Consider the following 16,416-nt stretch of genomic DNA (forward strand, 5'->3'; position numbering starts at 1 on the left):
CCGCATATTCCGACATCCGAGGCGGGGGAGAGCAGGCGGTACGGAGGCCCACGTGTCTCGGTCATCTGCATTTTCGGAAATAGAGAGGAAGGAGAAGGGGGGGAAGAAGAGCCGTGCGTTCTACGACTTCCGCTTATTCTAAGCCCTTGGAAAAACCAGCAGCAGCTTGACCTCCTCGCGCATGTGCAGGTAGCTTTGATTATTCTGATCCCAATACGCACACACGCCAATTTCTTATGAGAAAAAGTGTCATAAAAGTTTTAAAATTATTACATTTGTACCAATCCTACGTGGCATTGACATGGATATCTTAATAACATTTTAATAATTTTTTATTTTTTGATTTTTTTTTGTCTTTCTTTCTACCTCCTCTTTCCTCCCATAGCTAGCACGACCAAGCCTTGCCAGCCACTGGTGTTCGCCCTCACCAGCCAGAAGAAAGAAAGAAAAAAATTGAAAACTATTAAAATGTTAATAAAAAATATCTACATTAGTACAATCATACTACGTAAGATGGTCAGTGTTCATGTTACTAGTATCTAGCAAAAATTAGCTAAAATGATTGAATTGACTTAAATGAACAGGTTTTGAACTAAACTGACACAATTAAAAAGTTTAAGACTTAATTGGTACTAATGCAATATGTTTATAATTTTTTTAACACATTTCCCAATTTCCTATTCGTGATAAACCATGAATAAACAAATAAATTCTCTTGCTTCTCTAATTCCAATTTTTATTTATTTGTTTATTAAGGGTGATCAATATGCCAATCAATCCTGTTTGGTAATTTTTTTTCTCAAAATTTTCGTTCTTTTGTTCCTCAAAATATGAAAAAAATAAGAAGCAAAAATCCGTTAGGTAACGTTGGCTAATTTTTCTATTTCCCGGAACATATCAATAGCTAGGAATATATTTGGAACAAAAACGAGAAATAAAAAAAAAAAAATTACTTCTTCGTTCGTGGAAACAATTTTTGGAATGAGTCCTTTTTTTTTTTTTTTTTTTTGCTTTTCTTCTCCTTCTTCTTCCTCTAGTCAATCACGTAGGCCTTGAGGATGGCCAATAATTGGTTAGAGATGAGGTTTGATGACCTCGCCGTGGCCACGTAAGGTCAGCCTTACCTTGGTTGGGTGTGGTTCGACCTCCTTGGTTGCTAGCTCTTGTTTTTGGCCGGTTGCCGACCATCACCAAGACCTGGTAATTGCTTAGGGAGGAAGAAGAAGAAAGGACAAAAAGAAAATTAAAAAAAAAAAAGCTTAGAAAATTATTTGAAAATTAAAAAATTAATTTCACATTAAAATTTGAGAATCATATCAAATGCATTTTTGTTAATTTTCTATTATAGAAACAAAAATAGAGAAAATTATTTCTGAATAAAAATTATTTCCGAGAAGAGAAAAATTATCAAATGCGCCATTTGAAACCTAATACATGTTTCAATTCTTTTTTTTTTTTTTTTTTTTTAGGAATCAGGACATTAATGTAAAATAATTATTTTGTTAAACATAAGAGTTACCGTTGGCAAAGTTATTCAGGAAGTGTTGCACCGCAGTCGACCGCATCAATTCTAGATTGAAAATGAGAAGCCAAGCGGTCCTTCTCGAAACTTAGTTTGGAACAAAACTGATCAGGCCATTTTCGACCTTTGTCTCGGATGGAAACGGCGTCGTTCCACTTGCACACCCTTAATGCCGACAAACCCTTTTTTTCTTTTTTACCTTAAGCAGCGGTTATAAAATTCAAATTGCATTCGCCCATCAAGACGAGCATACACATTTGTGGGGATATAGGCCTTGGAAACCATGTCAAGATGTCGCCAAAATAGGCTTTTACGAGGTCGGCTTGATACCTCAACGCAAATATGAAAAAAGGAAAAAAAAAAAAAAACACACGACACTATCAGAAAGCGACATCTTCCTTGGAAACCAACTGGATTTTGACCCTGGAAAAGGATGGTCGTCATGTGAATTAGGAAAGCTCGAAAGAAACCTATACACTTGGGGCCAAAGCTGTCCATTGCAAACGTGAAACTCTCGATGGCCAAAATGTGTCGTATTCCTAGATCGAAATCAAGAGCAAGAAGCAATTGCAAGTTAGAGAAGAGAACAAACTTGCACGACCGATTCACTATGACTCGATTCCAAAATCTATAGCAGAATACGGAAACAGATGGTGCCTGATCATCGACTTTTCAATTTCAAAGAACAGAATGTTGAATAGGAATCTTTCTTGCGTAGTATATTCTTCTTGGGCGAAGAATGAAGAATGATATGCGCTTTGAACAATCATTTTGTTTCTTATGTTGATGAGGTAATTGTTATATAGATAATCACGGTTTTCTTGACGATATAAGAGCAGTTGAATCTAATAACATTGAGCAAAAATGTGACCGAGCCAAGATGAGTTCGCCGGAGTTGATATTTTGCTCACTCAAATAGGAATCGACGGGAGTAGATCGTCGACATCACGAAGCAGTCATTTCATGTTGAACATCATGGATACACGGATCAAATTGAAAGATTAAGTCACAAAAAACAGTTGAAGTGCGAAAATTCAAAAAAAGAGATTAGTGCGAATCAGGCAATCAAAGCTGCACTGCAGATTGCACGTAAACAATTGGCCATTTGCCAAATCTTATGGGTAATAAAGAAGGAGAGGGGCAGGCAGGCCGAGTAGGCTTGCCGCCAGAAATTGACCAGCCCCACACAGCCGCAAAAGGCAAAGGCAGAGGGGGGAGATTGGCATGTGAAAGGACAGGAGCGCAGATGGGGGTGGGTGGCCCTCCTCGGCAATCAATGGATTCACGGCTTCTAGCATCTCTTACGTTGTTTTCGCGAGAAGCGCTGTTGGCCTCGGACTCGGAAATATCGCGGTAGCTCAGGCTCAACAACACGCGGGGCAACGGAGACAGGAAGAGAGAGAGAGAGAGAGAGAGAGAGAGAAGGTTCCAACTTGCGCACTTGCCACTTGGTTCGTGCAAGATCCCTTTTTTGAGATACTTCGCTCCCCTTTTTCTTGACCGTTTGTTGTTTCCCATGTACGCTTTTTTTGTTTTCCTTCGCCTCCCGGCCTCATTTCTCTATGTTATGTTGATGTTGTGTGATGGACTGTCTTCCTGTGAAAATTTAAGGAAGTTCTCCGGCTCTAATCGAACAAACAAAAATGCAATAAGACTCTGCCCCCCCCATTCATCGGACGGTCAGAAAAGATCTCCCCACTGTGAAAACATTAATCAAAGTTCAGATTTTTCGACCTCACTTTTTTAACTTTCGTCCTTCCGAGTTACACCCTGGTGGCCGAGGGTTTGGTATCTTTCCTTTGGTGGCCAGCCGATTTTTCTTCTTCCGGGCGTAATAAGAACCCCTCTCCTCTTCCGAGAAGTGAGGCCTCCTCATTTTAGCCACCTTATCTCTTGCTCTCCATCTTTCTTTCTCATTTTCTCCTCTTGAAATCCAGAAACTTCGGAGATTTTTCAGAGAGAGAGAGAGAGAGAGAGAGAGAGATGGAGGCAGTTCTACAGACCAAAGGTCTTCTGTCCCTACCCTCAAAACCCAGAAACAGGTTCTTGAATCCATCCCAGAGCCTCAGGCAAAGAGTTTTGTCCATCAAACCCAACAGTCTCGCCGCTTTTCCTCTGTCCACAAATGGGTTCCAGAAATTCAATGGCGTCATCTCAAGACCTGGTGAAATTTACCAGAAAAACCGGACCTTTCACATCTGCAAGGCCGAGGCAGCAGCTGCAGGTGCTGATGGTCAGCCTGTCTTTGGTGAGCCAGAGAAGCCCAAGTTCCTGGGCTTAGAGCCTGTCACCTTCAAGAAGATTGTCCCTCTAGGGTTGATGTTCTTTTGCATTCTCTTCAACTACACAATTCTCAGGGACACAAAGGATGTGTTGGTGGTGACTGCTAAAGGGAGCAGCGCAGAAATCATACCTTTCCTCAAGACTTGGGTTAATTTGCCCATGGCTGTCGGGTTCATGTTGTTGTACACCAAATTGGCTAATGTTCTTTCCAAGGAAGCCCTCTTCTATTCGGTGATTGTCCCTTTCATTGCCTTCTTTGGGGCATTTGGGTTTGTTCTGTACCCTCTCAGCAACTACATCCACCCTCAAGCCTTTGCAGACAAGCTTCTTGATACGTTGGGTCCTAGGTTTCTTGGACCTCTTGCAATCATGAGGATCTGGAGCTTCTGCTTGTTTTATGTTATGGCTGAGCTGTGGGGAAGTGTGGTGATTTCTGTGCTGTTCTGGGGATTTGCCAATCAGGTTAGACTTCTTTTTTTCCTTTTCGACCTGAGGAAATTGACTCTTGAGTTGGATTATCTGTTTGTTGGAAAAAGAGGATCAAATTGCTTGGCTCTCGTAAATATGGATATGCTTTATCAAGTCCCGCCTTTAACTTACGTGCTTTAAAGAATAAGTTCTGGTCGAGATTCCTGCTTGTTTGTTGGCTACTGTAAGCTTAGGAGTACTGATGCATGCCGGTTTAAGAAAGGGGAAAATAAAAAAAATTGTAATTGGAAGTTGGTTGGAATGGTTACCCTGTAATTATGAACTAATTACGTCATTTCAGGATGTCTCCACACCTTTTAGGAGGCCACTTTCTATGCCATTAGTACCTGAAAATAATGATCTTTGTAAATCATGAGAGCACCTAGCCACTTACTGGTTGTTTCACTCTCTTTTAACTGAAAATGCAACTGAGTGGTAATACATGAAAACCTAAGGATTTCCTATCTTTCTTTATGCGGGGTTGTGGAATCCTTTCTGGTGTTCTTCCCTTAAGAATGGTGAGGCTAGGATCTGTGAATATTGGGAAATATTCTAGGTAGATGTTGCAGTTCGATCCTGCCTTTCATTCTCTGATGTGAAAGTTTAGCTAAAGTTCTCAAGTAGCTTTGTTTACAATTGGGAGAAACACTGAAATTTGAAACAGAATAGTATATTCTTAATTGATCATTTAAGGCATGAAATAGTTTATTATATCTCTGATGAAAATCAGTAGTACATTCATTGTGACATGTGATACTTCCAGATGTAATATCTCTCATGTTCATTGTTCCAAACTGATTTAGTCTATCCAAATTGAGCCATGATTGAAGATAAGACCAATGAAAGCCTGTCATCATGAATCATCTTGCTGCTACAAGCATGAATTGGATTCTTATGTCTTGTTGCAGAGATGGATGAAAATTTAGTAAATACTAAGTTGCAGCTGTATGCTGGTTCTTGTTGACGTCCTTCATTGCGAGAAGATTAATAGAGAGAAGTAATGCTTGAACTTGTAATCTGAAATTCATGGGCACACAAGTGACAAAAGGATTGAGAAATTTGAGATACCTAATATTGCCTAGCGCATCCTTCCCTCCACAAGCAAATCTTAGGCCAAAATATGTAGTTGTAGAGGAGCCAGAGAAAGTTTTCTATAGTCCTCTTTTTGATGTTTGAGTTGCTCAGGACCAGAAGTGAATATCCTTTACCATTAACGTTTCTTGTTGTGTGTGATCTATCAACGATGTAAGTTCATTGTTATGAAAAATCGTGCATAATTACATGATTTTCATTGAGGCTTAATGAGTGTATTTTCTTCTGTTTCCAAAATGATTTGCTTTACTGTAGATAACCACTGTTGAAGAAGCCAAAAGGTTCTACCCTCTATTTGGACTTGGGGCCAATGTTGCTCTTGTTTTCTCTGGCCGAACAGTGAAGTATTTCTCTAATATGAGAAAAAATTTGGGTCCTGGAGTCGATGGCTGGGCTATCTCCTTGAAAGCTATGATGACAATCGTGGTGGTAATGGGGCTTGCAATTTGTGGCCTATACTGGTGGGTGAACACTTTCGTTCCTCTTCCAACTCGTAGCAAGAAGAAGAAGGTAAATCTCAAAGAACTTCATCTCCATATAGTTACATCATCTGCCTAGCACCTCGATGTTATATCATTAGCTTGCTCTTGAGTGGTTTCTTTGCCCCGAGAATCATGTTAACATGGCTTGCATGATCATGATATCTTGGTGAGGATTGTCTTGATCTTATTTCTGGCACGAGTCAGTGTTAAGGTCATGATCTTATTATGATCTTTAAATTTCACTGGTGTCGTTTTTGCTGGATGTGCCTTGTATATTCCATGAATGGACACAATTCTTCTCACCTAGCAGAGCTTTGGAAGACTTGTTTTATGTACAATTGTGTCAATAACCGAGCAGCTGCTTCTTTCCAATCCTACATTTATGCATTCGAGCTTTAACTTTGATGACATTTTGCAGGAGAAGCCCAAGATGGGAACAATGGAGAGCATAAAGTTCTTGGCATCTTCAAGATACATCCGAGATCTCGCTACATTAGTGGTTGCTTATGGTATTAGCATCAATCTTGTTGAAGTTACATGGAAATCAAAGCTCAAAGCGCAGGTAAGTTTCATGTAGCGGCTGCTGTAATCATCTCCAGCATTAGTTCGACATATGTACTCATAATTCTCCAAATTCCATATCTTTTGATTGTGCAGTTTCCCAGTCCAAATGAATATTCTTCCTTCATGGGCGATTTCTCGACTGCAACCGGTGTAATGACCTTCAGCATGATGTTGCTTAGCCAAGTCATATTCAACAAATATGGATGGGGAGTCGCAGCCAAGATCACGCCAACCGTCCTGCTTCTGACAGGAGTTGGATTCTTTTCTCTATTATTGTTTGGCGATCCGCTTGCTCCCTCTCTAGCTAAGTTTGGGATGACCCCTCTTCTAGCTGCTGTATACGTGGGTGCCATGCAAAATATTTTCAGCAAGAGCGCCAAGTACAGCTTATTTGACCCTTGCAAAGAAATGGCGTACATTCCTCTCGATGAAGACACCAAGGTTTGATTTTTGCTTTTAGTGCTTTTGAAATCATCTCAAATTAATGGTTTATACGTCCTAGAATGGATGTAGCTCTTGGAGTGCAACTATTTACTGTTGATCTATACAAGAAAGATACAACACCTTAAGGAACTAGTATGATCTTGAAGTCAGAGAGAAGAATAATACAATATTCAGGATGATGGAAATATGTTTATTTAAGCTATTTTTCTTGCGTGTTTCTGAACTAGCCCATGACATGCTCTCTTCAGGTTAAAGGTAAAGCAGCCATAGATGTCGTCTGTAACCCACTGGGCAAGTCTGGCGGTGCTTTGATTCAGCAATTTATGATCCTAACATTCGGATCACTTGCAAATTCGACTCCTTACTTGGGAGGAATTCTTTTGGTGATTGTTCTTGCGTGGTTAGCCGCGGCTAGGTCTCTCGAGACCCAGTTCAGTGCCTTGCGCCAAGAGGAAGAGCTTGAAAAGGAGATGGAGAGAGAGGAAGTTAAGATACCTGTCTTGCCGCAATCAGAAAGCGGGAATGGCTCTTTGGCATCTGGTTCGACTTTCAACCCTGCCACCGGCGACTCGGCGAGCAGTTCATCCGAGACTTCGACGCCTCGCAATTAATTCGTGTTTCTTGCGTCAGTGGAGTGGTGCTGATGCGAGGCAATGTTTGCTTGGCTGTAGGATTTGTTTCTCTTACAGAAATAAATGTTTAGTAAAGCGGCTATTTTTCTGGCTCAGAGACTGCTCTTTTACTTGGAAAAAAAATCATAAAAGCTTCTGCTAGATGAAGGTCATTGTATCATAGAGAATTTTTTTTCATGAAGATCATGTGAATGAAAAGATCTGCCCTTACTGCAGTAGGTATGTAGATTCTTCTGATTGACGTACGTTTCACTCTGTACTCGACTTTGATTTTACCGTCGCGAAGGAGTGCGGAGTGCTTGTTCTTTGGTTCGCGGAGTGTGGTAGTAATTCATTTTTGGTGATGGGTCCGACGATGTCTTTGTTGTGTTTCCAGGCACCATATTAGATTTACCATTTCGATCTGATTAAAAACAGATCATCCACGTGGCGATGTAGAGCATGTAAAGAATCGCTGATGGTTTTGCTTCGGTTCTGTTCCGTTCTGTTCTTTTTAACTGCGTGTTGGTTGTGGTCTTGCAGCTTCATGTTGGCGGAGCTCCAAGACATGGACAGACTAGTTCAAGTGTTTAGGATGTCAGATACAGTATGCAACAAGCGAGAAAGGAGGAATCAATGAGCCATAGGCTCAGTTTAGTGCGTGATGTTGCAAAAATTCTCTTCACTTCTCTCTTAACAGGAGGATTAATCCCCTGCAGAAAAGCCTGCATTTTCATTAATTAGAGACGGTTGACGCAACGACACCAGTGGCACCTCCAAATCTCTCTATCGTCATTTCACCGGCCATGGTGGTGCACAGGGATGGCTGGCCACTGTCGTCACGGTCGGCGGTGGCGGCGGGCACCATTGTGGCACTGAGGTTGTGACTGACCGACTCATAGCCACCACAAAGGTTCCAACCGAAATCTCAAACATGTTAGAGATGCGCGACCTCAGATTTGACCTCACCCAAAATCACTCGAATTGTTTTATGGGTCGAGTTAGAAGCTTCACTAGGTTGTTCAGGCCTTGCTAAATCTCTCTATATCTCGCTGGATCTTCGTGTCGAGCACGTTACATTACTCACAACACTGCAAAAGACGTTCCCATCCCGCCATCACGATAGGCAATGGAATCTCTCTCATTTTCAATCCTAGATTTGAGAACAAACGAAAAGTTCTCTCTCCCCTCAATACCTTGACCATTCCTAGTTCTGTACATCTGTTCTTAGATGCAAACTAGAAAAGAGACATGGACCTCAGCTCCATAACCATAATGCAAAAATAATCCTAGCATTTTAAGACAACATTACTCTCACCTGTCTCTCCCAATATAAACCCCCCTGAAGAATCCCTGGCCTGGGCCAGTTGGGCCCAACCCGTGCACCGTCAGCTTCGCAGGCTAGCGAAGCAAGCAGACAAGAACATGAAAGCGGAAGCTCACGGGCGACCGCGGAAAAAATCTTCGGCCATATCACCTCCTCTCCTGCACGACAAAACTCCCCCCGAAATCGACATCATCTTATGTTATTCTCATTCATAGTTTCCCACCCGTTGCAAGTATTTCACTCACCGTCACAACGAATCGAATTGACCCATCGCTGAAAATTCTGCTGGCATCCCTTTGAGCCCGACCCCTCTCCCCTACTTTGCTGTCCTCCTCTAGGATTCCTGACACTATTGTATCTTACGGGCGGAGAGAGAGAGAGTCGGTCCAAAGCTACATTAATTTGTAAATATTCCTTCCAAAGACACGTCGGCGCTCATTCGACCAAAACTCATAAAAGCACCATCAGGGCATTGAAAGAGATGGCCTTCCCTCTCCTTCCTCCCTTTATCCTCTCTCCCGGCTCTCCAGCGTCAACCAAAATCGCTCATTCTCATTCCTATAACCCACCACTCTCTCTCTCGAACTCCACCGCACACGAGCCCCGCTGGCCGCCCACCCATGAAGAAGCTGACGTTGCCGGAACCCGACGTCAAGGCGCAGCAGCAGTTCCTGGGCGGTTCCATGGCCGCCGACTGTTGGTTCGACGATGCGTGCATCCTCGACATGGACTACTTCGTCAAGACGGTCACGGCCATCAAGGCCAAGGGCGTCCGCCCCGACCTCGTTGGCTCCATCATCTCCCACTATGCCTCCAAGTGGCTCCCCGAGCTCGCTGAGGACTTCCCTGAGAAGGGCGGTGCTGCCGTCCTCGCCGAGTTCGAGGGCTCCCCTGAGAGCGCCACGGCATCGTGGATGAAGAAGCGGTTCTTCGTTGAGACCCTTGTCGCCATCCTTCCCCCGAGCGGAACTCCATCCCGTGCAACTTCTTGCTGCGCCTCTTGCGCACGGCCAACATGGTCGGTGCCGAGGCGAGTTACAGGTAATTTCGAGTACCAATTGAAATTGCGTATGACATGTTTGAGACATTATAAACTTATTGCTCAATACAACAGTTCGAAACGGGCTAATCTGTGATTTCTTGGTGTCATAGGTTAGAGCTAGAGACGAGGGTGTCATGGCAATTGGAGCAGGCCTCGCTGAAGGAGCTCATGATACCGTCGTTCAGCCACACGTGCGGTACGCTGCTCGACATCGAGCTCATCCTGAGGCTGGTCGAGAGATTCGTGAGCTTGGAGTTCGAAGGCGGCAGCGGCATCAAGAGCGGGACCGCGCTGATCAAAGTGGCCAAGCTCGTGGACTGTTACTTGGCTGAAGCCGCGGTCGATTCGAACCTGAGCGTCGCCGAGTTCATGGCCCTCGCCAGCGTCCTTCCCAGCCAGGCGCGGTCGTCCGACGATGGTTTGTACAGGGCCATCGACACCTATCTCAAGGTGAGTCCATTCTTACTCCATTTCTGTCCGACCGTAAGGTATTCTGAGTCGCTTGACGAGGGGACCAACCAATGTTGGAGGATGACAAAAATCACATGACCTAGGAATCGAAACGTACCTGGTGATATCGATTGAGCAATGGACGAAAATTGGGCCCGACCCTAGGATGGATGAAAAAGTAGCTGAGAAGGTGAAAACAGTGCGGGGTCACTGTATCATAAGATGAAACCTTGTTCTCATACGGTCAGGTCCGAAGGGACATCAATTATCGTTTGTCCTTGTTTCTTTTGGCAAGGGGCCTATTGGGAACTTTGCGGCCAGATTTCAATTCTACAATACATTGATCCGACGCGCTAGAAAGCACAGTTATTCTCTGAAAATATTCGTGTCGTGTTAGACACTCAAGTTCAGAATTTCGACATATGATTCCGATAGCACATAGTCAATTTTAAAAACTTTCAATAAATGAATGGTCAAAATATAAATATAAAAAAAATAATAAATGGGAAAATAAGTGATTAATTGTCAAATTGAAAAAAGATAATAACAAATGATAATTTTTTTTTAGTATAAGTTCATTATAGGCTATTTTTTTATCATTTATTTATTTGTGAATTTGAATCAAATTAATTTGATTAATAAAAATGATAAATATATCATGTATATATAAAAATATATATTTAATAAACAACGTGTTGGAATTACTATTTTTTGAAACATGACGTGTCATCTTGTATTGGTGGTGGTGCTATTTGGCGAGGCGCAATCATGACTAAGCATAAAAATATCGTAATTAAATTATCTTATGATGCTACGGTATGTTGTGCTATCCCAATTGTAAAAGTCGAAAAACATGTAACTGCACATACCGTACCCCTATTTGTGTCTTAAAAATTTCCGCCGCATGACGATGCTTCAATTGGCTTCCTTCCATTTTCCAATTTTGAGTTGAGAAAAGTGAAGGAAACCTACTCGATTTCTTTTCCTTTTTTGTCAATCACCGTTGCAGTGTTGATTTACGAAGTCAAGTTACAAATTTATGTTGTATAGTCGTTATTCTATTTTTTGGATGAGTTTATGAGCATTTGAATGCATTTAATAACTGTTTAAAATTTTCATTCCTGAGATAGAAATGCATTTGGTAAAATCTTAAAATCTTTTGTGAATTAGAATTTCTTTTAATTTTTTAAATATTTTTATTATATTTTTATTTTTTTCTTTTTCCATCCCTCTTCTTGTTCTCTAGCCAGTTGCTAACTAGGACAATGATTGGCAACTAGTCGCTAGCCACTGTAGACTTAGCTGGACCTCGCCTAGCTGATTTGGCCATTGTTGTGGCCGATGATCAACAATGGGGAAGAAGAAGAGAAAAGGAAATAAAAGGAAAAAAAAGAAAAGAAAAGAAAAGAAAAGAAAAAAGTCTAGCTTGATTTTGGAATTATTCCTGAAAATAAAGAAGAAATTTTTTTCTATTTCTTAATTTTGTTCTAGAACTATTTCTAAAAACAAAGTAATTACCAAATATATTTATCTTTTTTGTTTTTGTTTTGGAGAATAAAATAATAGATTTAGGTTTGGATATGCCCAGTTAACACACAAAACCTAAATGGCGAGTCCAACTGGAAATTGTCATGTACATAGACAAAAATAAAAGGATGAGATGATTGTCTCGTAATAAATTATAATTAATCGAGAATTAGCTTTTTAATCAGTTCTTCCATCTTCCGATCAGCGCAGGCACATCCGAACGCGTCGAAGCAAGAGAGGAAGAGGCTGTGCGGGCTCATGGACAGCCGAAAGCTCTCGCCGGAGGCCTCCCTCCATGCGGCCCAGAACGAGCGCCTGCCCGTGCGATCCGTGATCCAGGTCCTCTTCTCGGAGCAGACCAAGCTGAACCGCCACGTCGACTGGAGCGGCTCCTTCAGTAGCGCCCGGAGCCCGAACACGGCCGGGCTCGAGCCCCCGGCGCGGTGCCTCTCGAAGCGCGAGGCGGGCGCGCAGCAGGGGGAGGTGCGGAAACTGAGGGAGGAGGTGGCGAGGCTACAGAGCCAGTGCAGCAGCATGCAGGCGCAGATCGACAGGATGCTGGAGAAGAAGAGCAAGGGCTTCTTCAGGTGGAAGAAGATAGGCCTGGTGCCGAGTTCGGCCAAGAACAGCGTCGGCGTGGCGGAGAGGGTCGACGAAAGTGACCAAGTCGAAGCTAGCTTCGGGACCTTCACGCCTGTCAACATGAAGACCAGGCTTGTCAAAGGCAGGACGCCTCCCAAGTGGAGGAAATCCATGTCCTAGATCAGTAAAACTCACGCTTTTGCATATGATCATTACTTTCTCACAACTTTCGGCGGCTGCTCTGTTGGTCGAAAAGAAAATTTTACACAGGCGATTTAGCTTACAAACGCGCGAGAACTGTACTTAGAATTCAATCCGATGACTTAACCCGACAATACTATAGGTATGTCATTCATTCTGTTAGAATAATGTCGGTGCTTGTGTATGTTCTTTTCAAATCAACAGCAGATCGAATAAAATGCCCATTTTAGGTTCGAGCTACTTGGCGTGACCTAATATAAAGGTCTCGAAAGGCTAGGTAAAAATTTCACCTGCTGTACTCTGCAGTGTAGTAGTACCCCTAATTCAGCAAGATATAAGAACAAGTTTCGTGCATGCAATTTGAAATTGGTTCTTGTTAAGGTGTTGGAGATGGGTCGGCCTGTTTGGATTTGGGTCTCGACCCATTTTGTGAAATGGACCCAAACGCAGTAAAGTTTCATAACAATGCTGCTCATCAACTTAAACATCAGGGAAAACAACTAGATTTGCGAAAGGTTCATAACTCATTCAGATCATTTCACATAATCATTCGTTTATAATCTATGGGTGAAGTTTCGTGTATGCGCGTTGCCACACGACTCAGTCTCGAACGGACTTTACCAACTTTTATATACATTTTGCTATATTTCCTTTGTTTTTTTTCCATATAATATGAGATTTTGTGCATCGGGTGGCTTTGGGTGTGTGTTGCAAGTGAGTTCGACCTTGTGAATATCAGCCTTGTTTTGTTGATCTACCATGCTCTAGTGTGTTGAAATTATCTTAAACTTTTACCTAGCATGTAATATCATTCTTGAACTTTTTATTCGTACGATGTGATATTTGAATAATTTCTAAATATTTTAATCTAGTCTGTAAACTTTTGATTTATTTAATATAACCCCTCACATTTTTTAACTTGGAGTGAATATTTTAGAAAATGGGGAACATCATTTCTAGAGGCCCATTTATAGCTATCCACTGCATTTTCTTTGGCATAATGGACAACTTCTTGAGTCATTCCATTACAAAAAGTATTCCACGCTGAAAGCTGAAGGCCCGCGATGCATTGCCGGAAAGATATTTTCGTCTTCTGAGTCTTCAACCATAGGAGCGGAATTGAGGCGAGTTGACTTGAGATCGAGCCTAGTAGAGCTCATCCAGTGCCAAGCTCAGCTCAACTCGCCTCAAATACTCGACACTCGGAAATCGATTCAAACTCAGTCGAGTACCAAACCGTGCTCAGTCGAAAGAATTTGCGCAATTGGAGGACCTAGTCAATTTATCGAGGGAATTCGACATGTTGCTACTGATTTCGAGCTTTGTTGAGGTTAGATCTATTCATAGAGAGGCCAACGAGTGTGCTCAGTGGATTGTTGTGCATATTTCAAGCAAGGCTGTGTCCCTTAGCTTTAGGCGGGGAGCTAGATTCCCCCTCTCTCCTTCAAGGAAAATACTTCGTCGCTGACATAGGTGAGATAACTCCTTAAAACTAGTATCGGGTTTTCGATATTACTTCAATAAAAAAAAGCGGATCAAAATTGGCCAAAACTCTCTGTCACTCGAACTCAATTCGGTAAGAAGACAATGTTATACAAACTGCTCGATTTGACCGAGTTCAATCATTGTGTTATGTAACTTTTTCTTTTTGTTTTTTCTCTTTTAGGGTTTGTTTATTTTGCGAAAAATAATTTTCGGAAAAATATTTTTCTCATTTTCTAGCGTTTAGTTCATTTAGAAAAACGAGTTAACGGAAAATATTTTCCTTCCAAAACTTAAATTCGGGAAAACGATTTCCTTTTGAAAAAACCGAAAAACGTTTTCAAAATATTTTAAGGTCCTTGCTCGATGAAAAATTTATTATTAAAAAGAATTTCTAATTAAACATTTTGAATTTTTATTATTATATCTTTTCTTTTTTTTCTTATTTTCTCTTTTCTTTTTTTGCCTGTGAATATAAACCCTAACTCCTCCTCCCCTCTCTCCTTTTTGCCCCCTCCTTTTTGTCACCACTGCCTCCTCCAACCCTAACCCCTCCTGCGCTCCCATTGGCTTCGCTCCCTCCTCTTCCTCTTTGTTGGTGTCTTCTACACTTTCAATTATTTTTCAAATGCAATCTAAACACCAGAAAATATTTTCAGTCACGTATTACCAAACAAAGAAAAACTAACCGTTTTCCTGGAAAATGGTTTCCCGGAAAACATTTTTAAAAAACGTTACGCTTTCTGTGAAATAAACATACCTTAAGTCTTTAATTTTTCCATTCTTACTTATTGATAATAAAAATGTTTGTTTTTTCAAAATGATGAAGCGTGAGATGGTGAATCTTATGAGCTGACAATTTGGAAGGAAAGGGCAAGTGATGATATGACCTTTGGTTTCGAGCGGACTGTTCATGCGTCCTTGTATTTTTGCAGCTTGACATTTCCATTTGGTAGAATGGACGTTGATCGTACACGATATGATCTCGGAAGAAGCTGATTTAGCGACCTTCTAGATGATTTTCTATTTTATTTTATTTTTCTAATCGTGCTTGAGCTCTCCCTCCATCGGGTGGACCGAAATCAGCACGAAGCTTCGATGAAAAATTAAGCAAAACATCCTCTCGCATTGCTTCATGTCTAATGACGATTCAATTTATATCTTGTCATGGTAGCGTCAAGTGTCAGATTAACATAAATTACTTACACGCGTGACTTAGACGGAATGCACGTCGCACTGTACGATGTGTATAATTTTGATGTAGATGCATACAAATATTTCTATGTTAATATGAATAGCTAGTTAGACGTTTCGTGACAAGCATATCGAAATGCGACTATAGAAATTGCATAAGGCTTGACCTGTGTATGTTACAAGTTTAATTTTTAGTGTACGATGGATCGATTACATAATCAATCTTGATTAACCACGACCTGCTTAATCTACTCTTTACCTCATCAATTCCATTAGTCTCCTAATTGATGCTATTCTTCTTCCCCATAAGACGGGAGGGGTAATACGATGCCGAGATAAATCCGATCCAACCATCGAATGCATTGCTAGAAGTAAGTAGCGACCATTTCGAAGTACATTCGCAACCCATGGTTCAGAAGAAATGCACGTCGCTATATTTCCAAGTAATCCGCAGCCAGAGATGCAAATGTATTAGTCCAACCACGTGTCGCCAAAGTAGGGAAAGCTCTAGTCAAGCATTTCGAGATCTAATCAAGCAAAAAATCGATTTCCAAGTTGAACGGACTCATAGATTTAGAACCGTATCGGGGCCGCCGAGCTTGAATGTCGGGGCCATGAGCAGTGGCAAAGGCAATCCAAAATGGCGGGACCTTATCCAGTGTGCTGCGTCCCTTTCTTGCTTTCCCTTAGTCATATGATTGAGAATGCTAGGTGAACAGTTCCCTCCAACGAGGAGAGGGATAATCGGAATCCTCACGGAAGATTGACCGATAGATGGATTCCTGGCCTGCCGGTTCAATGGGTCTCTCCATCGATTTCGAATTTTAGGAAAATACAAATCAATTTACGTACCTTTTGAATTGATTGACCTTGCCTGTTCCTACGTGTTACTATCTCATGGCATGTATCACACGACACGAAATGTTTACAAAGTTTGAGATACCCTTTCGATATGGATGCAGCATTAAAAATGAAATTACTAAGAAGTGAGCAACGGGTTAAAAAAATAAAGTCTAGATAGAGGATTTGAATATCCGTAAGGGTCAACAGCTATGACGCTTAAGTGGTCCCGCGGTGATCCCATAGATTATCGGGCGATCAAGCGATTGGTCATTTTACATTAGTCATCATGTCAATTATCAACG

The 16,416-nt window shown here is 41.6% G+C and overlaps 2 protein-coding genes across 2 annotated transcripts; both read left to right on the forward strand.

Moving 5' to 3' along the window:
• The first annotated feature begins 3,505 nt into the window (after positions 1–3,505).
• Positions 3,506–7,746, forward strand: LOC104449479 (plastidic ATP/ADP-transporter). The gene is made up of 5 exons (XM_010063647.3): positions 3,506–4,267; positions 5,621–5,875; positions 6,266–6,409; positions 6,505–6,852; positions 7,104–7,746. The coding sequence occupies exons 1-5, from the start codon at positions 3,506–3,508 to the stop codon at positions 7,464–7,466; spliced, it is 1,872 nt and encodes a 623-aa protein (XP_010061949.1). The 3' UTR covers positions 7,467–7,746.
• Positions 7,747–9,270: 1,524 nt separating this feature from the next.
• On the forward strand, positions 9,271–12,835 carry LOC104449480 (coleoptile phototropism protein 1). The gene is given in 4 exon segments (XM_010063649.3): positions 9,271–9,753; positions 9,756–9,834; positions 9,946–10,285; positions 12,023–12,835. Coding segments are annotated over 4 exon segments (1,311 nt in total). The 5' UTR covers positions 9,271–9,413; the 3' UTR covers positions 12,575–12,835.
• Positions 12,836–16,416: the final 3,581 nt, after the last annotated feature.

This window comes from Eucalyptus grandis, chromosome 6, assembly GCF_016545825.1.
Source record: "Eucalyptus grandis isolate ANBG69807.140 chromosome 6, ASM1654582v1, whole genome shotgun sequence".
NCBI lineage: Eukaryota > Viridiplantae > Streptophyta > Magnoliopsida > Myrtales > Myrtaceae > Eucalyptus > Eucalyptus grandis.